Source organism: Clinocottus analis, unplaced genomic scaffold (assembly GCF_023055335.1).
Source record: "Clinocottus analis isolate CAN_PGR_092001 unplaced genomic scaffold, fCliAna1.0.p SCAF_9, whole genome shotgun sequence".
Taxonomy (NCBI): Eukaryota; Metazoa; Chordata; class Actinopteri; order Perciformes; family Cottidae; genus Clinocottus; species Clinocottus analis.
In genome coordinates this window covers 4,625,359-4,649,894 of record NW_027176251.1, presented here as the reverse complement: position 1 = coordinate 4,649,894, position 24,536 = coordinate 4,625,359, and the positions used below count along the sequence as shown (strand labels likewise).

Sequence of the window (24,536 nt, the reverse complement as noted above, 5' to 3'; positions counted from 1 at the left end):
ATCCATTTAGGGCGTTGGCCTTGTTATTTCTCCTTCAGGGACATCCAAAGGTTTGAATTTTCACACAGTGATTGAATTAGGGTCCTTTTGAAGAGCGAGGGGCCCCTGCCGAGGCTCGCTGTGGAGTCGGCTCTGAGCAGCAGACTCCTCGGGGTTTAAGGGATTTTAATCACGCAGGGAGGTGTTTGCTCTGGCCTTTCTTAGTCGGCTGCAGCTACAGAACGAGATACACTAAAAACAACTCACTGATTGTTGTTACAGTAACCTACACATGTGATTACCTCCGCTGATGTAATTGCAAATGTATGCCATGTCCCTCAGAAAATACCACGTTTGGCGCTTTAACCAGATTAAGGTTATAACTAGTGTCGAGGGATTTCTCATATTGTCTCATAGAATTGGGAAAGTACAAACCAAACAAAGAGGAGGATCAGGGAATGGAGCAAGCGTATGTGCGACCCTTGCTCGTGGTGAGCAGCACTTACATCTGTTATCATTTTCCCCCTGGTTTTATTCCTCTCCCGGTGGTTGGCCCTCTTCTGTTTCTGTTGCAGCACGCGCTCTCTTGTTGTGCGATACTCCAGGGCAAATTCACTCAGGATCTTGCTGAAGCGATGAATGCTGACCTCACGTACCGCATATATCGGATGGCCCAGGAACAGCAGAAAGGCATGAAACCTGCAGATGTTGAGAGGAACATCACATCACTCTACTCAGGTCCTTTGGTGGAAACAAAGTTTGAACGTGCCTCAAAAGGTTTAAAAAAAAAAAGTCCCAATGAATGAACAACACACATTATTGTAAATTCCATTGAAAGAGATACAAATGTAAATGATATGTAGTATTGAAAAATGCAAGAAACACTTGAGCGTACCTGTTGAGTATTCTTCGATGGACAATCTTCAAAATAATGATTCTCTCTGCACAATCTTTGAGGAAGTCGGACATTTTTTGTTTCAACGGTGGTTTCATCTCGTGTTTCGCGATGACCTTGAGGTGATCCCACGATGCTTTGCACCTTCGCTCCATCTGGGCCAGATTGTCTTGAAGCTGGTCAAAGTCCACCTGACAAAAATTTCACAGAAGCGTTGCCTCTTCAGTGGACATTTCACGTTCTGCTACTCGTAACAAACTGATACTCTGGACAAATTGCTTCATGAGTTTTGAAAAAGTAAAAGAACCTTGGTCAAGCGGGTGATAGCTCCTATTTCAGAGTAGAAATCAGTGCTGTCTGGAAACTTCTCCACCACGATGGAGCAGGCATGGTGCAGCAAGGACTGCTTATGAACTGTGTCCTTCACCTCCGGCACCTTCTCCAAGTAATTTAGCTCAAAGCCTTTAGCCTAAAGATGCACAGACACACAGCAACACAGTCAGAATGTGGGACGGAAACAACTGTCTGAAAAGAAAAAAAATCAAGAGCCACTAGTCAAGGACCAAATTGCAGTGAATTTTCTTTTTTGGCACAGTCAGAAAAAGGGGCTCAATGGAGTGTGCCAAGCGTAGATTCATTAGGCTGGTGATTATCAAAAACCACAATCTACTTCAGACCTGACTGATTGTTCTGCAGCGGAGCTAAAAGAAGCCCGGGCATATCATGAAAGACATAATCCCAGTAGGATCTCCCTTGTTCTGCTGCCAGTTTCTAATGGCTTACTGCAAAATATAAATGCAGCCATTATTTACGGGAACTTCTTGTTTTGATATTGATAACTTATGTTTCCTTGTTGCATTTTTGCCTTTCGTATCCCATTGACTTACAGACAAAACCTCCATCACAAAAGTAGAAGGAAAAAAATGCAAGACACAAATACAAGTTCACACACGAGCAACCGGACACATACTGTCAGAAACACACAACCACACAACACCCCCCCCCTTTATTTTTTCTTCTTCTCCCAGACAGACAGAGCCAGGTTCAGCAGAGGCCTTGACGAGCATTTTTACTGTAGAAGGACAGTGTGAGACAGCCTGGCAGCACATTCTTCTATACATAAAGAGTCTACTGTTAACCATTCCAAATAAATATGTGTGGGAGAGTTTGGAGGGGGGGGGGGATGGAGGAAGTGAGTAAAAGACAGAGGGAGAGAAAGTGAACAAAACAGGAACCTCTGAGCCATATATGTCTTGAGGGTTACTCACATTAGTGCCGTTGAGGAAGTTGCCAATGGCCAACAATGTGGTCAAGATGTAGCGGAGCGTCTTGTTTTTCTCTAACTGGTCCATCCCTTCCTTGAGGTCCTGCAGAGGCTCTGCCACTTCCTAAAAGAGCAATCAATGAAGTAAAAAATTATGTTATCTACTTTTGCCTGTTCAGGTTTCTGTAAAGTGATTCTGTTCTTCTTTACCCCTAATAACAATAAACTGCATATATATATATATATATATATATATATATATATATATATATATATATATATATATATATATATATATATATATATATATATATATATATTAGGGGTGGGAATCACAAGAGGTCCCACGATACAATATTGTTGCGATACTTAAGTCTCAAAACGATATTATCACGATACTGTGATACATTGAGTATTGCGATATATTGCGATTTATTACCTTTTTTCACACACACACACACACACACACACACACACACACACATACACACACACACACACACGTCTGTTTAAATTAAGCTAAGCAGCTACTGGCTGTAGCATCAGAACTATTGTACAGACATGACGGTGTGCAACTTTAACGCCGTGAAAAGTAAAAACAAAACAATAAAACAATGTGTTACTTCTGTAACCCCATAAGTTGTGTGCTCGAGATCGAAATAGACAGGCATGTGTCTGACCTTCTCAATAAGCTCATAGTCCATCTTGAATGCCCACAGCTGCAGGCGAGCAGACAGCTCTGTGATGGAGGAGAGGGTGAGGAGGAACTGCTCAGCGCTGCCCAGGGGGATATCCGGGTTGACCAGCTGAGCCTCCTGGATCCTCTGCTTCTCTTCTTCCGTGGGGATCATTGTCAAGATTTTCTAGTGGATTGAAGAAGAAACCAGAGAAGGCGCCGGGAAAGGATCAAGGCTTGTGTATAGGATCATTTATCAAGTAAACCTATCAACAGTTTGTGAACGCTGAAGTCAATTTTTTTTATTATTTCAGGGAGTAAATCATAGGCGGGGAGATGAAACAAATTGATTCTGACATTTCTCGCTCTGTTTATATATATGATGTTCCCAATTTTTCCAAAAAAAACTCGTGTGACATCTGCACTTTCAACCTCTTTTTTGTTGTCTGGCTGAAGAGATCTCCAGAGACAGAAGGTGGAGAGGAATACTCCTTTTTGCTGAGAGTGAACTCAAGGTGAAGCTCTGGAAACTACAGCCTATATAACCCCAAAGGGATGCAATATTAAACATTATCTGATGAAAAGCATGAAAATATGCATGTGGAGCTAATCTTTAATCATAGCTGTGATTGATTACATAAGAACAGCCAAAAAGACAGCCATGCAGCCAGGAAATCACATGAAATGTCAACACCGGGGGCCATCCCATCTACAAGTCTCTTTTGTTTGTGGAAGTGTATTTTTAAAAAGAAAATACTTTATTTGACAGACTATATAGAAAATATCTTTAAAAAAGCTTACCTCAATGCCTTCCTTGTTCAGTGCGTACTCATCAAAGTTGAGAATAGCGGTCTTAATGGTGCGAGGAGGAGGCAAGACAGTCAAGCCAATGTTGATGGCATTGCTGCGTTTCGAGTCCAGGACTATGATTTCTTGTCGTTTACCATCAACAGATGCTTTCTATGACAGAAACAAATCATCATTGTATTAGATTACGTTATTTTGTGTAGTGGAGGCAGCTCCTAAAAGGGTTAAAGATGCACAACACAACATATGTGTGAAATCACACATGGCCTATCAGCCTTCATCACAAAATGCTCACCCTGCAGCCCATTCAGCACAATAAAGCTGCTATAGGTCTCGGGACAGAAGATGTCGTATGCGTACAGACTGTAAAGCCCTGTTTGGGCTATACTAAATACACTGAATTGAATTGAATTGGGTATTTCGCCAAAATGATTCATGGACAGGACTTCTAATCAGAATATTTTCTCACTCAACTCACAAAATGACCCACTCTTATGTGATATTGGATAGCAAGAAAACATGAGCCGTGGGGGGAAAAGACTAAGGCAAATTAGGAGTGGTATAATAAAGCTCCAAAAGTACACAGTAATACTGAATGGTTCTACTGTAACAGCAGCACAACACTAAGTTACCTTCGTGACAGCCAGCTCCTTGGATTTGGACTCAAACAGCTGCTCTAGCTTGGATGTGTCCAGTTTAACTGGATCCAGTTTGGTCCAGAGGGACTCCTTACAGAATTTATGACTCTTACAGTGCCAGTCCGTGGGACGCACTTCGTTCCAGAAGAGTCGGATGGTCTTCTTCTTTTTTTGGAAGAGAGGCGTCTCCCCCCGACTCAGCTGAGGGGAGGGCGGAGGGATGGCGGCCATGAATGGTGGAGCTGGGGGCATCATCTGGCCGAGTATGGGAGGCGGAGGGGGAGGGGGAGGAGGAGGGGGGCACCCAAACAGGGGCGGCGCTTGAGGCAGTGCAGCGGTACACGGCAGAGGTGGAGGTGGTGGTATGAGGTCACTCGACCCCAGTACATTGTCCATATCTAAAATGTCCATGTCATCCTCATCCCTCAGGTCCGTGAAGTCCATTTCTCTGATCCTCAGCTCTCTCGGTTTGGCCATCAGCTGATCCCAAATATAGTCAGACTCTGTCTTCGGAGGTAAGGTTGATGAGGCAGCGGTTGATGATTTGTCAGCGTGCTGCTGCTCTTTTGAGGCCTCGACCTCAGTAGGAGACGATAGGCCTTTGACCAAATCTCCAAACTTCTCCGCCACCGCTCGGACACTGCCCTGGTTGTCCAGATGTCCCACCTCCATTTTTTTCACATTTTCTTCTCTGGCCTGTCTGTGAGCCTCCAATGTGGAGATCCTGCTGGCCAAGCTAGCTACTGAGGAGTCATTGATCTCTGCATCCTTCTCACATTTACAGTTTTCTTTCTCCGTTTCTGCTACATTCCCTTCATCCTTGCCGGTTGTCGCCTGAGCATAGAGCATGTCCAGCATGAAGCGCTTGCTGTTGAGTATTTTGTTGCACTGGTCGTTCACATCTGCGTCTTTAATGCACTGTGTCCACTGGCCTGTTGACACGGAAAGAATTTGGACGGTGACAAAAACATACAGAGTTGATTATCAAAGTAAGTGAATAAAATGAGCGTCGGTCATACCTGCTTCAATGTCATTGGTGAGTTTCTCCTCCCGCTCCTCCCTCTCCAGAGTGCTACTTGTGGAGGAGATGCTGGACGCGGAGCAGTTGTCCTTTTCGTTCACTTCCTCGTTCTGTTTCTCCTTCTCACTCAGCAGTACACTGTCTTCTACGTCCCTCTCCGGCTGCTCCTTCTCAAACTCCTCCTCTAACTCCACGTTAACCTCCACATCCTGCTCTCCCACTTCTGCTACATCTGCCACCTCTGCCACCTCCACCTGCCCTTCCACGTCTACATTGTCCATGTGCTGTTGCTGTTCCTCCATCTTCTCCTGCTCTTGTCTCTCTTCCGTCTCGACGCCTGGCTGTTCATCCGCCGCTGGCTCCGCCGCTACATTCTGGTCGCCCTGAGTCTCGGCAACATCCTCCGTCTCTGCAGGCGACTTCGTCTCAGTCTGCTGCTCGTCTGGCTCGGAGGGAGGTGTGGTGGAAGGTTCTGATTCTGTTAAGTCTGGCGCTGGACTTTTGGTTCTGGTCTGTGGGTCAAGGCTTGGCTCTGAGACATGTTCTGTTCCTGGAAGAGAAATAAAAACAACGTAGCTCAATTGTTACTTGAAGTACTTTGGTTCTGTGTGTTTATATTATCTGATAGTCTTCAGAAACATTCTTTGTTTATAATTAAAACAAATTTAAATTGCTTCCTGACATGTCCTTAATTGCACTGAGTGTACATTTCCAGACTGTAGAAATCATTCACAAAGCAATCATCAAATTTTGTTACCATAGCTCATGCTCACACGCACACGCACACACGCACACGCACACACGCACACACACAATGTGAGTGGCTGCGAGGGAATGCTTTAAAATTTCGGAGGAAAAAAAACTAGTTCAAAGAACTATTGAAGTATGTTTTACAAAAATAACTTACTGTCCAATAGTATTGAGAGAAATATCCCTTTTGATCGCAAGCTAGCTTTAAATCACTGAAGCTGCTCAAGCAGCCTATTTTGAGACAACACATATGTTTAGAAAACACATCAACATATCTATGTCACTAAAATCTTACTATACCACTTCTACATTTTGATACACGCACATAAATACGTCTATCAATGCTCATATCACTCGCGTACTCGCGATGAATAAATGGTTGGAAGATACCTGATGTCTGGTGAACAGTGGTGACTGTGTCTTCCTGTGAGGTGATGGATGAAGGTGTGACACAGCGGGACACCGAGCGGCTGGCCGGGTTGGGACTCAAACACAGCGTGATCTCTGTCCGTCCTCTTGTTGGCACCTTGGGGCGCTCTCGCTCAAACTCCTCTGCGGCGAGCCTCTCCACAGCCTTGTACCTGTAATACCGGAAGTATGTGGCTTTAGGGTTCGATGCGTGCTGGTATGTTGTAGAAGCTGTTTGCGAACTGGCCATAGTTGTGATGTCATCACTTAGAAACATACAGCAAATCATAATTTGGCGATACTTTTTTCTAAAAGTTTTCTTTTAGGGAGAAATATATGAATTCAAACCCTTGAAAATATGACGTGTGAGATATTAATGTTGAATCGGACCTCATCCGTGCCAAAAGGCAATTAGACACTGGTCCTGTTAACTTTGGGATGTCCTAATGGGAAGCAAGGAGCTCTAACACCTATAACTTAGCCTGAGGCTTTACATCTGGTATTGATGTTACACGAGGAATAGGAATATTTACACATCTCCCTATCTTCATCTTATTGGCAGCATTATTATCTGATCCATGTGGACCCATGAACTAAAGTAAACTCACCTTTCCTCTCTGGCTTGTCTTGCTTCTTCCCTCTTGTCAACGTAATCTCGACTGAGATAGAAATACAGAAACAGAGTCAAAATTTAGGGCCTGTACTCACAATCTGTTTAATGTCTTATTTAAATTGCTGAACTGAAATTGATGTACGGCGAGTGCAACGAAAGCAAACAGAGCATCATGAAAAGGTACGACGAGACTTCAGAGTAGAACATTTGCTTTTGCAGATTCTTCCTGCCATGATTCGGTATTTCTCATAATCATTATAAAGAAAAACAGTGCAGCTTTTATCTGACTGAATATCACTCCTGAGTGAGGACTGTAAGCACATGTTTCTAAAAAACACCAGCATGTCTTTACTGGCTGTACAGCTCCCTACAAATGAAACAAAAACTACATTCTTTCTGACTTGAAGTCAGAAGGTATTTTTGTGAGACTAACTTGAAACGGTTCCTCTCTTCTCTTTCGATCCTCTGCAGACGCTCTTCTCTTTCCAGCCGTCTCCTCTCTCTCTCCGCAGCCAGAGACTCCTGATGCTGTCTGTACGATGAAGTGAGCAAGCCTCCGAGAGCAGGTCTAAAGGTCCGAGAGAAAAAAACAAATCTGATTGGTTTGTATTTTGATTTTGGCATCTTTTTTTAAATGGGAGCTTTGCATATGATCAACTACAGAGACAAAATGTTTCGCATCAGCCGTGGACGAGTTGGGATGCCGACCTGTCAACTGGTTTGGACTCTGGCGTGGAGGTTGCTGAAGTGGTGAAGCGATGCATGGGTGACGTCGAAGCCTTGTGCCTGCCGGGGTATGGACTCCCATTGCCACTGATTCTGTTAAAAGAAGGGGAAATAAATGCTTTGCTCTCCCGTAAAACATTTTCCGCCGAAAGACAGAGAAGAACGATGGACAACACTTCAAGAGTCTGTGACGTGAAATCAAACGTATGCTATCAAAGTCTAAAGGTAGCTCATCCACGTCTGTGCATTGGGACTCTCTTTTCTTCAAATGTCTTCTCACTACACCTCCTCTTTACTTTGAGGCTTTGTATTTATTGAAAACATACTTGTGTTCAATTCTAAACCTTGCAGACAGGTGGAATTATGTGCACATCTCTCTGAGATGAATGTACATCACAAGGCCTCAGAGCCGGCATCCATACGGTCCCTGCACACTCAGGTTACTCTTGACCTGTTGACACCTGGCCTTACCTTTCAGCCCAGCAGGGCTTTCTAGCTGTGTAAGATGTAGGAGAGTTGTTTATGTCTGTCAGACTGAAGATGGAAGTCAGAAAAAAAGAGAGTAACAGTCAGATCAGACACACCAAAGATCGAATAATGTTAGTCATACAAACAAGACAGCGAGAAAGCAGTGAAAGGTCGGAGGGATGCAAGACCACAAACAACAGAGCTGATGGGGCGAAGACATTATCTCTGACTGTCTTACTTAGAAAGAAGGCAATAATACTGCTGTAAAATGATCATAAATACAACTATTATAGAGGCTTTTATTTACTGTGAACTGCATTGAGAAAAGGTCATCATTTAAACTTTAAACTTGAAATTCATTAATTCATTCAATTATTTGGAATTATGTTTTGTTTGACTTGTCTTGGATTAACTGTGGTGCAAAGTGGTTTTGCACCATAGTTAATCCAAGACACAAAATGGAGGATGGTGTGTAGAAAAATGTCAGCAAAATAATTATTTCCAGCTACTTGAAAAAAGGAATTAATTATGGCTTTCCTTTTCCTGGTACAGTATGTCTTTGTAGATGTCAGATCATGCAACATAAATCACATTTGAGGGGTAATAAAGGCAACTATGATCAAGATTGTCTTTTTTAAAAGGATGAAGAAGGAAGAGAGGAACTAAGCCACAGCATCTCTAACACAAATAACCCGATGGGGCGCAATAGAGCCTATTTTTAAGAAAAGATCGGAATTATTAAACATTTTACAATGACTATATTTGCTTTTACATTCATGGTGCTTGCATGTGTCTTTACTGAGTGTACAGTGAGCTACAAAGAGACACAGACACCAGTGATGGGCATGACGGTGTGTTTCCTCGTTCGGGGTGGGGGTGGGGAAGAGGGGGTGAGGCCGGGGAGGTCTGACAATAACGGTGCGCCGAGCCGGGCACTCCACTCAGAGCAACACGGACGACACAGTGAGGTGGCCGGGGAGGAACCCACCAAGGACTAAAGGTCCTCTTTTTAGGTGCAACGGACACAGGAGACGATATCCTGGTCTTGACGCTGAGATATTCTCTCTGCCCTGGCGGGTCACTGGCTTTAGGGAAGATGTTGCCCATACACTTTAAGTTCAAACACATGTTAGGAGTGTCTGCTACAGCCGGAGCCACACTAGGATGACAAAATACAACAGAATAGGAGTCCAAATGGAAGAAAAACTAGGGAGAAACTGTATGAGGGAAAGGGGAATTACACTTGGAACCAGTTGGCCTAAAATACCTGTGAGCGCCCTGTCTAGAGGACTCAGAGACTGGATGACTTTCATAATCTGCCTCGTCCTCCTCCTCCTCCTCCTCCTCCTCCTCCTCCTCCTCCTCCTCCTCCTTCTCCTCCTCCTTCACTCTCTCCTCCTCCTCTTCTTCCTCGTCCTCATCTCTGTGGTGAGAGGAAGGATCAAGGGCAGAAAGGAGGAAAGGGAGGATGTAGGTAGGCAAGAGAAATGAGAAAGTGGACAGAGACAATGAAAACACAGAGGAAAGCCCGGGCGACACAACACACAAACATGACAAACACCAAAACCATTAGAAGTATAACAAGAGAGAGACACACACATTGAAAGATGTGCACAAGGGTTAGTAGGTTTTGACAACAGTCGGAAAGTTCTTCAAACTTTAGAAACGGATATGCATTTACAGTTTTATCAATATATGTGTAATTCCTATGGCTGCATGAAACAAATAAACATGGGGAAATACATTTCTTAAATAAAATTGGCTGTGTATTGAGCGAGAGAGCTGCAGATGTTACCTGCTAAACAGGCTGCAACCTAATTGCTCCGATCAATCCTCAAATTTCAAACAAAATTATGGAAACCGAAAGAGAAATGAAACATTTTTGTTTGATTCTGTATGTTTGTTGTTGTCTTGTGAACAGTGGAAACGAGAGTTGTAGAGAAGAGAGCCGGTGTCTTCAGAGTTTGTTGTGTTGAAGTACACAAAACGGAGTTTAGTGTTTAAACATTTTTTTTTTCTCCTCGTAGCTGAATATTTAGCTGATTTTGACAAATCAGAATGAAACTTCTTCTTGAGCAAGACTCTGTCAGACACAACAACAAACAGGCGGCATCGATCGGAAGGTTAAGAAAACCGTATTTCCATTTTAGCGTCCTGAGCAATTACATCGCAGCCTGTCTGCAGCTTTCTTGCTCAACACTGGACCAGTTTCAAGAAATGTGGGAAAATGTGTTGAAATCCAAACACACATAAGTTACCCTCTAATCAAAAAAGTCTCCTATTTTAATTGAGAAATTGAATAACAAGTGTTGGGGATGTGGAAGATGTGTTGTTTGCTTGATACTCTGGGATGCATCGTCATTCACAAGTCTGTGGCCACTTTGCTCCTGGATCTGTCTCGGATGTCTGGATTTCATTAACAATATGGAAAATGGTGATCTTCAAAGGCAGCTTGGATTTCCTGTGTTGGACTGGAAGAAGCTCGTCCAGTAAGGCGGTATCATATGACCTGCTGGACTGACTTGAAGTCTACCTGAAGACCTGGGTGCTACCAGGAGTATTCGGGCATATGCTACGCAACCAACAATCCCTTCAAAATTCAAGCCTCATATTTGTCTTCGCATGTGTGTCCTATAATAAAAGGTGCAATAAAGGGTTAACATGGCTTCCAAGAAAAGACTGACTAAGTTCTTCTGGTGCTTTTATAGGGTATAGTCCAAGCTACGGCCAAATTGAACAAGATTGCAATTTTCTTCTCGTCTGAATCACCAGTTATGATTTGTCTGACTTTGTGTAGTCCGAAAGGTTTGCTGTATATAAAACAGACGGCATTGTGTATTTTGAGTTAAATGCAAGCTCACTGGAGGAAGTGTCTCCAGTCACTGCATGACTTATCTTATATCATGTGTGTACCGAAGCTTCCAATTGTCATCTGAGAGGGGAAATTCATTCAAATGTCACTTTGCAGCACCGCTCTCCTCGCTACCGTTCTTTAAATGACTATATAATAAATTCTCTGCTTTGGCTCTGGACAGAATAGACGCATCTCTCCAAGGCTGAAATGTAATACAAACATTTCAGTCAAGCGGTTTCCTGTGAAACAGAGTACAACTCCATGGATTTGTGACTCCATTTTAGTTGCAGCTATCTTTCAGGGCTTCAAATATACAAAATCAAAACAAGCCCTCCTGGCTTGAACTTTAAAAACAAGGATCGGATCAAGTTCACACTGAAATGGAAGCATGGGTGACGTTTCTTTTTCCATTTCTCTGTCCTCCGCCGGCCTCACCTCTCACTGATGTCTTCAACACGTTGGCCACCGAAGGGCAGGAAGCCGCTCGCACGGGTGTGAGCGCTGCTCGGTGACGCCGGGGCAGACGCGTGGCCTCTGCTATTCTGGAGGGAATGTCTTCGGCTGCGTCTTCTCTCCAGGCCTCGCCTCTCGTTGGCGCCACCGACGCTGGCCCTCCTGCGGTCCTTGCGGACGCTGGGAGGCAACTGGGTCTCATCGTCTCCGTCCTCATGTCGGAGCGTCATCTGGATCAAAGGCATCGCAGGGGAACTGAGTAACTAAACTCCAACATCGGTACACACACTTGTGTGTGTGAAGTCATGTGACCTCGGGCAAATGTGAGACAGGCATGCCCAAAAAAAATGACATTAAGGCGGCGTTAGTGGCAGATGATGTGGCAGCTTGTGTTTTCTGACCTCGTAGATGTTGAACTGTTCTACGAGGTCGAGGTCAGTGCCTTTCCTGCCCAGGTGCCTCTGGGCCATGGCTTCAATGCCCTGCTCCTCAAGACAGTCCACCATGTCGTAGTAGGAGTCCTGGTCTGGGAGGCCTGCCAGAGTCTGAAACGCGAATGCGTTCAATAACAAAAACACAGTAAGAGTTCGAACTTGTCTATGCGACATTTTTTATTCATTGTGAAAGAAAAAAATAATTAAAACCATGAAGAAAGATCGCCCCAGAGACTGAAAGGGAGTACAATTTCTTCCATACTTGTTTTGTTTCGACCTGGTATTGAAATGTAATCTGTGGCTGATACCGATGTGCGTCTGTGTTTTGACTCCAGTTTAATGGGATCAAAGTTTCCCCAGGCACTTTGAAAAACAGGGTTCTTTATAGACGTGATACTGCACAATCCATTCTCATTTCTCATTAAACAAATATGTTATTTCTGCTGCTATGAGGGGGAGCAAAAGGAGTGATAACGAGTCAGATCCTACTGAAGTCCTTTGAAAAGCTCAATCTGACAAAGCGTCTAGCAGAGCAGATCAAATCTTTTTTGGAAGCAATGCAGATTAAAAAACCCAGATTGGGTTTGAAAGATAGAGACTAAGAGAGGAGCCAGTTGTGAGTCTGAGATGGTGTTCTGTCACTGACCTTATTGATGAGTGTCATTGCATACACCAGCAGCTCTGTATCCACTCCATCCTTCTCATCTAGGATCTCCATGATGTTTGACCACAGTTTGGTTTCTGCAGCGGCAAAAGGCATGCAACACATCGCATATCAAAAGACAAACTATAACTCGGGTTATAGTGAAGTCAAATTGATCCATTTGCTGATCTTAGAGCGTAAAAAACCATCAGACTTCAGAAATCAAAACCAAAGATATTTCTGTCATCTCATGACTCCAGTAAGGGAAATGCAGCCGTAGCAGTTTTCCTCTAGAAAAAGTTGAGCAAGTTTATCAGCCGTGTGCCTCAGACACAAGTGTCAAGTCCATCTCCTTCTCATCAGCAGCGTGGGGATCAGGTTCAGTATTCCTACGCAGCAGCAGAAGTCACAGGATAAGGGAGCTGAGGCAGAGGGATACCCGACTCCTGCACGGCTGCCGCTCAAGCGGCTGTACGTAACAGTACAATGTGGAGCCTTGACAGAGGCGGGTAACTGAACCCTGCAGCAGACAGGGGTTACAGTCTTTCTCAATAAGCCTCGTTCCATGCATAGCTCGGGATCAGCCCAGGACAACTGATCTGACTACTGTGTAACGGGACGGGGCTCTGCGGTCAGCTGAGCGGCACTGCAGCCCCCCGTACATGACTTAATCAGAAGAACTGAAGGAGAAATCCATCCGAAATTAAACTTTACATTATTTTGTGTTTGCACTATTTACGTTAATGTAATAGTTCACTGCTTTTTCACTTGAGCAATTGAACAGCAAAGATTATGTTGTTATAATGTGAGAAACAATCTCTTATTAGCTGTAAAAAAAACAAAAAAACAATTCAGGTAAAACTTATTTGGGTTAATAACCGTGCGATGAATCAACAGTTTGTCGAGCTCTTGATGCCCTGACAGTTTCTGCAGGTTTTGACTTTAATATCCCCAAATCTCTGCCATGCCCACCTCTTTTGGCATCCACGACGTTCACGGCCTTTATGAGCAGGGCGGTGTTTGACTCGGTGTACTCCACGAACACCAGCAGCAGCTTCAGGGCTGTCTTCACCACCAGACGAAACTACACAAAGAGAACAATACACAGACATCACAAAGTGGCTCCAGCCTCTAAATTCAAGCACATAACACACAATCCACTTCATTTCAACTGTAAACTCCACGTTTTTGTAAACTCCTACAAAAATGTGAGAAGAGATAAAACGTCTGAACAGCTGCAAGTGATGATGAGCATCATCACAATGAACACTGACAGTGTGCGTTTGCTATATGCAGTTATGGGAAAAACCGAGGTTTTGATAAAAAATAAAGGTTAATGCAAATACTATTTCAACATTCACTCGAGAAAGCAGAACAATTTAAGAGACCTGGATCCCTACTCTGCAAATATGCTGCACATTACAAAAGCTGGCCACTAGAGGGCCAAGAGGAGCACAGTAATAGAGGGAAATAGAGTATGTGACTATTTCAATGATGTCAGTGCACACATGGGGTTACTGAGTATATGATATATATATATATATATATATATATATATATATATATATATATATATATATATATATATAAATAAAAATCTTTACCTTGGATCCAACCAGTGTGTAAAGCCACTGGACCGTTTCATTGTGAGATATGAGGCCGTTCATCCCATCCACATACAGCATTATCTGACCAAGAGCTGTGGGAGAGAGGGAGAGAGAGAGAGAGAGACAGAGAGAGAGAGAGACAGAGAGAGAGAGAGAGAGAGAGAGAGAGAGAGAGAGAGAGAGAGAGAGAGAGATGGGGTTTGGTTAATCATCTGCCATTTCCAGGTTTTCTTCTTTTGGTTTGTCCTGCTCTGCACCCTGAAGAACTAGGAGAGCAGTAACTAACAGTGCATGTCGGCTTTACATGTTTGGTGTCTGTTGTAAACATTGTTCACGATTCAGAGTGGAAGCTTTACTGCAAAGCAGTTGAAACTTTAACAACGTCTCATCTGGTTGACCTTAGAGTCCCAGAGTCGCTTCAAAAAATTCACCTCTATCTTTGTTTTTAGCTAATTGTGAAGCGTTTAATTTAATAATGATATGACACAAACAGAAAATTGACAATATATACCACTTTTGTACAACTCACACTGTAACGCAACATTTTTTTCACAAAAGCATGCACATAAACACCAGGTACTAGACAAAAAAGCATGGATTAGATGTAAAAAAAAGAAGTAAAAAAGTAAAAAAAAAAAAAGAAATCTCACAGTGTGCCCTAACATATTGGTGTGTAAACAGGTACTACACACTAGTGTATGACCAATAACGTAGATTATTAAGAATGTAGCTGTAGCTGCGCATACAAATAAACACACAGATACCAATACAATTAGTTTTGTTTGTGAAAAGGGTTAATGATATTCATCTGCTCATCATGATTAAAGCGATAAGAGCTGCTGTAAAGATAAAAACCAAAACAATTGGTTCAGGGCCTGAAAGAAAAACGGCACTTGTCCCTCAAGTTAGTGGTCGGAAATGGAGGGAAATATTTGAGCGCCTTGAGTGCCTCACTGGACGCTGACATGACTTCCATCTGTAACAGGATACATAAATAAGAACATAATAAAAGCCAAGGGATCTCTATGGGGGGCAGTAGACGAGTAGGGCTTCTGTTAGAGAAGGACATGGGGGGAGGGAGACAAACACTGCTGGAAAGAAGTGAAACAGACCAAAGCTCCTTTTAAATATCTAGCTTTCTTAAAAAAAAAAAAAATGTTTTACAGCATCTCCGTGGGCATCCATAGGGAGTTAATGCATTCACACAGAAGACCACGGCAACAGGATGAGCTCAGCTTGAACCCACTGCAACTCTCGGTGATGCATTAGCTGACATGTGGAAAAAAATGATTAGTTGTACAAACACGTGAAGACATTGAAAGTGGAACATTTTTGGAAGGCCTGGTTGACTATTTCTTGGCAGAAGCTGAATAGCTTTTGAGGGTAATACCGAAGAGAATTTGGGGGGAAAAGTCATGAAATTCCTGTCTTTTTCAAATGTGACACCAGGTGATGAGCGTGATCAAGTAGAGAAATGTGTGTGTGTAGCTGGAGACGGGCTGCGACGCTGACACACCAGGTGTCTGAACTGTTAAAAACACCATTAAAAACTGTCACGAGTTCAATCTTTGACCGACAACGAGATAAAATACTTAAACAGACTTATTGAGGGCTCTTAAGCAGAATACCATGTAATCTCTTCTCGCCATGTTTCCTCTGACATGTTGTGATGAGATTCTGTCATATCATTTTCCTCTCCTCTTCTCTCGGGGGGCATAAAAATCATGAATATGCTGTAGATAAGCCAAAATTCCCAGGTGCAGCTGCTGTGTGTGCATGGTGCGTGAGAGTGTGTGGGTGGACGCATGAGTGCATGAGCATGTGTGTGTGTGTGTGTGTGTGTGTGTGTTGACGGGCCACCGCTGCAGCAGCAGGGGCAGTTCATCTTTTATCAATCAGGGTTAATTACTCAAAACATGTCGGGCCAGAGCATTCCTCACGGTCCTCTCCCGCCGCGAGGCTCAGAGCCGCGTGTCACACGGCAGTCAGCGGCTCGGACGACACGGCCAAGCGAAAAAAGCCGACCACATCAGAGTGTGTTTATGAAAACATGATTAACCTCCTCAGTCAGCACGGGGCCAGAGTGTCACCCTCTCCTGTGACTTCCCCCCTCTTTGTATGAGATCACTGCTGACAGACGAGTGACAGCAGTAATGACATGACCTACAGCTGGTCTATTGAGTCCAGAATGGATTCCTGTGGTTAAAAAAAGAAGAAAAAGAACACAAAATAAGATCGAACGAGCATGTAAGAAGTGGCTAAACTGACGCTTAACGGTAACTCTTTATGCACAGATGCAAACGGCTCCGAGTTCTGCTGGATGAGTAATGAGCTACTTTTCAAATTGGTAGCCGATGTCTGACCTGCAATATCATCGCTAGACGCTGACTTTTATCTCTGCTGTGCACCTGTGGACAGTATCTGGTGAGGTTTTGAGGAATGTCCCGTTGAAAACACGGGTGAGAAAAGATAAGTGGCCTTAATGAGGCTTTTTAAAGTGTCATTACGCAACATGAACGTTCAGCTGCTGACAGATGAGACGTAACTGATTGTTCCCAAAAGTCAAACACAAAATCAAATGACTTTTAGACCATTCAGACATGTCACCGGAAGACGTGATTCAAAGATATCTCGGGAAGGGTTTGGGCTTCTTTTAAAAATAAATAAAAGTGAATGTCTATATCACATGTTCATCTAATTTAGCGAACAGTTGCGATACAGAAACAATATGATATTCAAACGCTTATTTATGACGCCAGAAAGCACAAAATCATTAACTTCATTCATTAAAACTGCAGCTTTTTGGATTTATTCAATGCCAGCTGCCATTTTTGTACAACTTTGAGTTACAGAAACCACATGGACTGCAGTTACCTTGTGAAACGTTAGGTAAAAGGAGACTGTAACTGTTAAAAAAAAATGTACCTTTGATTATAGGAAACTGCAAACTTAAGGGTCAGGTCAGAAACAGTTTAAAGGAAACATCTAATTACTCTCAGAGCGATCGCTTTTTGTGAACTTCAAATGGAACCTATTGCCACACACTTGTGAGTAAATTAGTCGTGAAACTGCTCCGGAAAATGGAAAGTTACCTGTGTGTTGCAGTTTTGGCTTTGAAAGTAAGATCAAATCGTTCTACTTTTGGTGTACTTTCTCAGCCTTGTGCCTTTCTGAATGAGTGGAGCTCCTGAGATTTGTTTGTTTGTCATCAATAACTTTGAGAAGAAGGTTAATAAGAAGAGCATGTGAGTGTTGAGTCTGTACAGGACAGCCTCGACTTCAAGCGCTGATCCGGGGCCAAAAATGTGGGCCTCCATTCGAGTAATCATGAGCAGCTCTATAATACCGCACACAAAGTGCAACAATAACATCGCTAAGTCCCTTAGCATGTATGTCACGTAATGAGACGCTGGCAGACAACATGCTGCCTTCAAAGCTCAGTGATTAGAATATAAATGTGAGCCGTTATGGGAAAGGATAGCCGAGGAAGAAAGATTTAGCAGAAAAAAAAACAAAAAAACTTGGAAGTGTTCAATGAGCAGCCTGGCCCTCTCACCACACTCCATTTATTTCAATACTTTAACTTGAAGAGAACACTTGAATGATATGGAGCTGCAGAAGGGAAGCACATACACACTGCGTCGAAGAGACAGTCCCTGTTCCTGTGTCTGAAGCAGAACTCGGAGAGGACTCAAAACTAATGCAACCGAGGTCTGGTGGAGGAGTTTTCTTCAGGGCCTCTCCCTCTCATAAACCACAGCAATTATCTTCCACAGCCCCAGGAATGTGCAGGAAGGGCTGCTCCCTGACCACTGCCGAGGTGAGAAGCACTCTGAGGTCTGGGTGGCAGCACCAACCTGAGCCAGCTGACTTGAGGGGTGAGGGGGGGGGGGGGGGGGGGGAAGACACTTATCTATGAAGTTGCAAGAAATCAACTCAGCAGCTTCCCCTCTGTAGAACTGTTCACTCCCCGTTCACTCACCACTCTGCGCCTTTGGGTTGATTTACATTTTGGAATTCATGAAAACTGGGTCAGCCAAGCTGGTCTGTCAGCGTGCAACATTCATTTTACAAGGACGTTGGGAAATGGACCAGATCTGCATCCCATACAGTGACATTTAGAGCCTCTTTATCTCATTATGCTCATTAGCGGGGAGCTGCACTCTGAAGCGTGCCTCCCCGCACCCGCCTGAGCTAATTGTGGTTTGGAAAATACAACTTTTAATGTACATTCTTGTTCTATTGTGGCACCATATTTATAGGACATTATTTTAAATTTCAAGAGTAGTGTCCACACTAGATTTTAGGAACACACGAAGAGAGACGCAGACGCTACACTTGTAGTCGATATTGAGCGTTTGGAAACTACAGATAAGTCATTTAATTAAATTGTTAATATAAAAAAGAGGAAATCGGACAGATTTTCTTTAATATGACCGCATCTTTGCCTCGAGCTAGTTCCTCATTTAGAGCCTGTCTACCATAAAAAGACAAGTTAATACTCATGACAATTATGAACTGAATAAAACATGTTCATAATACGTTCCAATTGTTATTCAGCTAATCACCCAGACCATTAGAGCCAGACAAACTGCCTCTGCCAGACCAATTCAGAGCCGACTGCCAGACTTACATTGAGCTCCATACAGTAAAACAACAGGGGGATGTTTCCATTTTCACTGCTGAATACATGTCTGCCAGTATTTGACACAATTTACTGAGGGCCTAAGCCAAAACAAATTCCCTGCAGACAAACAAACAAACCTCATGGAACAATAGCGTGGCGTAAGGCAGCGGAGCCTTTCCAGTATTTGGTTGAGCACAGTGAGCCGAGTCGACTACAACACTGTAGAGACAATAAGAAAGGCTAATACGTGTAATATCTGTCCATTTCCCCTGCATTCAAAATAGTATGGAGCTGATAGATTTCAGTTCAGACAGTACTGCATTTCAGAAAATCCTGCAAGGACAATGAACAACTGGAGGTTTTGTGGGGCAGACGTTGGAGAAAAGCTACTGCATGACATCCACCCACTTGTAGAGTGATCTGAAAGATGAGCTGCAGTACATTCTTACAACTCTTGAGAGAGTTGTGATGTGATTCGCCCTGGTTCTGGCCAGCCACATGCTGAATTCAGTCCCAAAACACAGTCAGCTTAAAGGAATCAGCCGTAAAAAAAAAAAAAACAACACTCCACTGCTGGCTTTCAGTGTGCTACATGACGGCAAAAGATGTATTTATTTTCCAAATTATAGTTTATGTATCTTCGATGGCAAGGTCAGAGATGATAAAACAAGAACTTTAGAAATGAACCGAATCAAACAACCTCATAACATAATTGGCTTGGATACGTAATTATGTTACAGTGAAACATGCAGCAGCGCTGCGAGTCGGCTGCCAGGCGGTTCGTAAGGCTGAAAACTTCTACAGATGAAGGGCGGAGAAGAAAGAGGGGAAGGCACGCAGGTGGGGCTGAATTGGGTTCAGATGCAAGTTGTCTGCTCAGGCGAGGGGGATCTAAAGGCGGCTGTGGGGGTCTGCAGGAGCAGGGCAGGGTGGGACGAAGCTTAACCAAAAACATGACAACAGCATACGTGTTGTTCTCTATAGAGAGCGGCTGCGCTGGAAAACGAAGACAACGTGTTGCCAGTGGAGCAAAGACAGGCTGAAACGGCGTGTGAGCCCTCATTTCCCACATTTCCTCGGACCAAATGAAGTCCTTTCTGAAATCACGACACAGAGACGTCTCAGACGGGTCAAAATGCTGAAGGATAGATGAAAATACATTTATTTTCTCTTTGAAAGTCATGAACATATTTCGGGGCAATTCTTTTCTCGAGTTGGTTCGGTTTAGTGGTTAAAAGTTGACTTTTTATGATGATGTAAATGAATTAAAAAACATTATCATCCTGTCAGATGACCGTCAGATCATAACCTGCACATTGAAACTTAAAAATGAATCTTTAAATGTAAGCACAGCAGCGGCATCACCGATGTGAGAGTGTCGGTGAGTGTTTTTTCAGATTGAAATGCTTTGCAGGCTGCAAGGCTCTGGGAGTTGCAGGAGATCGGGTAGACCACATGCATGTGTTCCCATGGGATCGCATTACCAACCGGGAGTTTGAGTTTCGATTACGACAAGGGCATTCCCCAAACACAGGGCATGGACAGATATGTGTGTCAGCGGTTCCTGTGTTTTCCGTCTCAAATGTCGTTTTTTTTTATTATCCTATATCACTTAAACAAGGAAAGAATTAACACTTTAAATGACCGGCATGACCGCTGATACGTTTGCATGAAGCCTCTCAACCCGGCCCAGACAGAATGGAAACGTTTATCCTGACGACCGGCCACGGTCCTCCAGACCTACAACACAGCCAGACAACACAACACACACTGTTTCCAACAAGCGCTTCCAACATCACTGTTAGCCCAACTGTGCCTGGATTTCCACTTAATGCTCAGCGAAACGGTCAAACCAGCGAGGGGAGAATTCAGTTACGCTCTGTTCAATATTTGGAGAAATTGGGTCAGAGTGCAACAAAAAAACGATGATCCTCATTATAAATCAAGAGAAATAAAATGTAAATCCAGGATGAAGTGGTACATTGGATTTTGTTTTATGGAAATGTCTGAGCAGTAGCGACATTAGCCTGAAAGTCAGTCCAACATTTAAACCTTTTCTATCCGTTTGATCATCATCAAGCTTAAATAGTCACGAAGATATCAGCTTAGTAAAAGTTTTATAATGGTGGATTATCCCTCCAGTGTCTGTTCTCACTGCAGCTTTGTGCATTGGAGGTCTAATGGTTTGTAGCTTTTCTATCCAAACATAACACCAGAGCAGCTGGTTTCACTGAATAAACTCAGTGGACTACAAAGAGGCAAAGGCAAAGAGAATTTAGCAGCTATTGTGTTTGTTTGCGGTGATACACACTTTTGACACACAGACCGCTGTAGGCGTGTCACTGGATGTTCTCTCTTGCTGATCTGCCACATGTAAAATGGAATTCCACCACACGAGGAAACGTTATGGAGAAAAACAACAATTTAAACTTAGGGGTCTTGTTGTTCAGGTGCACTGCTGCGTGTGACACTAAAAGCTGGACTCGCTGTGTTTGCAGCAGTGTTTCAGGTCCCAGACAGTTCAAGAGGCAATGAAAAACTTGACGAGAGCACATCTCCCGTCCCCACCAAGGCCCTCCGAGCATCTCCCTCTGGAAACAAGGAAGACGAGGAGCTGTAACTCACGGCATCATAACTGCCATGTCATTAAAAGCAGAGGATCCGAAAATAGTAGCAGGTGAGAGGGAGACGCGCAGATAGAAAGACAAAATGAAATATGGGCATGATATATTTGATACAGTGATAGTTTGGACTTTTCAAGACACAACGCCCATATGCGTGGATGCTATAAATTCACCAATATGATTTAGCAATATGACACAGCATGTGATGAGATATGGCCCTCTGGGTAATTTATGTAATGTTTAAGAATGTATTTTCCCAAAAATGTTTCCAAGACAGCTTTGAAAGGTGTAAAAAGAAATGAAAAGAAAAAAAGACTGCTTCTAATTTGCAACAGATTCAAAACTCAATCTTAACTTCCAACTTGGTTCCATTGAGACTTCGCCGGTGTTTTGTAAACAGCAGTGTGCAGACAGAAATGGCATGGCCTCGAGGGAGCGCAAACAGAGAAAGTGTTGCTAAAAACATGGCTTACCGTGATGAATGTCAACAGCGAACATTTCAAAGCAGGGAGTAATCGCTTCATGTTGACCGTAATTGGTTTGTCTGTAATCTGCTTCTCCATTTTACAGATACCAATTAAACAAAGCTGTTACTTTTGTTACAGCTCTTTTTTTTTTTTTTTGTAAATACTATAAGTGGAACAATGATCCAGGAAAAACCTTGTTATTTGTTCTTCCACCGCGTCCCCCTGTTTTGCTCATGGTAATAAGTACCATAGGGATCTTTTCCTTACCACAGTGAACATGTTTCAGCTTAGAGCAGAAACTTCTTTGACCTTTTGCACAATCTGCTTTCGTTTTAGGGCCGTTGGAGTACTTATTGTACTGTCAACACTTATGTGTGACAACATATGCATTTATTTATTTATTTTCTGCCATATTTTGACTCAGAGAAAAGGCGTGTAGATTATGGGGCAACTACAATGTATAAATAAATGTTAATAGAGGGAAAAAATAACCTCATGAGATCTCTGCCAATTGAAAAGCAACATTCAATTCAAACTTCAAACATCAAAAAGACTTCAAAAACTATTTAAAAAAGAAAGATTATAAATGGACATCAATGTTCTGTTAATTGAACATAATCTCAAATGCTTATTTCAAAATAAAGAATACCTCTAATGAGCCATTCGTGACCTTTTCGGCCCTTGCATGTTTGCAGCACTTCACGGTGACCGAGTGTAAGGCATACAGGAGGACCAGATGGCACAGGCACCTCTGAAACACTGACCTCACACCCTTTCCCACTGATGGGGCGATAAAGGCACACAGGCTTTCCCCCTGGGCCCAAAGCGCAACCCTCCAAGGAGCTCAGTCCAGCCCTGGAAGCCCTTCGAGCCAGGTGTGAGGGGCCCTCTACGGGTCCCCCACACCCAGAAAATACCCACATCACTGATGGAGCACTGACTGGCCGCAGACACCTCCAGGGCTTTGAGAAGAAGGAATGAACAAAGTGAGTGAAAAGAAAGAAGTGAGATGGTGTGGATTGCTGGGAGGAACTACCATTTACAATGACGGCAATGTTCCAGAGACTGGGAACCGGCTCTTGTGAAAAAAAAAATGCACACAGACTGGCGTGCACGTGTGACTGGGCCTTTTCATCTCCAAAAGAAGCTACGATTCATTTGTATTCATGAAAGAGCATTGTGCATCCTGTGCTGCACTGCTACTATTTTTGTATTTGTTTTACTGGCCTCAACTTGAAAGACATTATAATGAAACCAAAAATGTAAGGAGTGATCAATGTTTGCTACTAAAGAATTAACTGTTGTTGTTTCTCTGTCTCTCTCTCTGCGTGTGTGAAAATGTCACGCATCTAATATATCTGCCTCCTGGGAATCTTTATGATACCGCTGCTCTTGGAAGTCATCAACAGTAAAGCAGACAGATCTACAGTATTTACATTTCAGATCTGTGCATCTGCGTTCCAGCACATGCTCGACTCACGAGGGAGCGGGATCTGCTAGTCCACATTTCCTCATCTGGTCAGGAGAAATTGGGGCAGGAGTTGAAACAGGTCAAACAGGCTTTTGGGAGAATGGTAGTTTGGTTTAGTCTCATGGTGATGCAGAGATACATGAGGGGAAAGTGCAGAGTCTGCAGAGATGAAGTGATAAATTAGCACATCAAAGTTTAAAGCGAGTCCCACGGAAACACACTGACACAGATGTTTTATCTGAATTCTCTGGGAGGTGAAGGAAAAAAAAAGGACGGCACAATAAGGAGGAGTGAAAAGGTATGAGAAGTGGTCTCATCACTCAGAGCACAATGACACTAACAACTCTTACATGTGGTCAAGTTTCCAAACGCCTGTCGTTCTCATCCCGCTTTTAGCATTTCACCCCGTGCGATTTATTTGAGTTAGGGACCAGGCCAAGTTTGGATGAAGCAATAACTTCTTCTTTTTTTTCAATAACAGAAAAGGTAGGAACAGGTTGGAACATTTGAGAGCGAGCCTTTACGAAGATGCATTCATCTATCTGAATAAACAAGAGGTGAGATAACATCTGAGTGCACTGTCGCTCATTTAAATGACTGATTATGCAGAAATAATCTAGAATATGAAATAGTTTAACCTTTAACCACAAAAGTTGGATCCACTTTAATGTGTTTTTGTCTACATTTAAATGATGTACTGGAAAAATTTTTTTAAAAAAAATGATGATTTTCTGGCTCAAGTTTCTTGACAGAAGTCCAACACATTGTCATGAAAAGATGATGGAACTTATGAAGAACAACATAAATGAAAGAAATAAAAGAAATACAAAATCAAATAGAGGAACCGAAATTAGTTTTATGATTTGCAATATCCTGCCAAAACTTTTATTAGCCACTTAAGCATGTGTGACCTGCCCCCTCACAGCGGGCTGTTAAATGGTCGTGACCTTGCAGCGAGCGCTATGAATCCCCTGGTCCTCTAATATCCCTGAACAAGCTGGCCCCGCCCCTCCCTGACCTTGACACACATGATCTTTCACCTTACCGACATGGGAAGGATAAATTAACCAGCTGCTAAACTTGGCTAAACTTCCATTATCTGTGGCGCACA

General features: G+C 43.2%; 1 protein-coding gene across 4 annotated transcripts in view; it reads right to left on the bottom strand.

Moving 5' to 3' along the window:
- fhod3b (formin homology 2 domain containing 3b) overlaps nt 1-24,536 on the bottom strand; it is a 76,720-nt gene that overhangs the window by 4,832 nt on the left and 47,352 nt on the right. For 2 of the 4 annotated variants that reach the window (XM_068569327.1, XM_068569328.1), the window contains exons 6-23: nt 14,234-14,328; nt 13,602-13,713; nt 12,633-12,727; nt 11,954-12,097; nt 11,535-11,782; nt 8,249-8,311; nt 7,760-7,870; nt 7,485-7,619; nt 7,047-7,097; nt 6,421-6,611; nt 5,279-5,830; nt 4,254-5,191; nt 3,616-3,774; nt 2,819-3,001; nt 2,143-2,262; nt 1,182-1,343; nt 875-1,065; nt 486-678 (exon numbers count right to left, since the gene is read on the bottom strand). In XM_068569327.1, coding sequence (XP_068425428.1) covers nt 486-678; nt 875-1,065; nt 1,182-1,343; nt 2,143-2,262; nt 2,819-3,001; nt 3,616-3,774; nt 4,254-5,191; nt 5,279-5,830; nt 6,421-6,611; nt 7,047-7,097; nt 7,485-7,619; nt 7,760-7,870; nt 8,249-8,311; nt 11,535-11,782; nt 11,954-12,097; nt 12,633-12,727; nt 13,602-13,713; nt 14,234-14,328 — 3,743 coding nt within the window. Of the gene's footprint in view, nt 1-485; nt 679-874; nt 1,066-1,181; nt 1,344-2,142; nt 2,263-2,818; nt 3,002-3,615; nt 3,775-4,253; nt 5,192-5,278; nt 5,831-6,420; nt 6,612-7,046; nt 7,098-7,484; nt 7,620-7,759; nt 7,871-8,248; nt 8,312-9,512; nt 9,669-11,534; nt 11,783-11,953; nt 12,098-12,632; nt 12,728-13,601; nt 13,714-14,233; nt 14,329-24,536 lie in introns of all 4 variants that reach the window. The other 2 variants (XM_068569331.1, XM_068569329.1) reach the window with 2 other exon arrangements.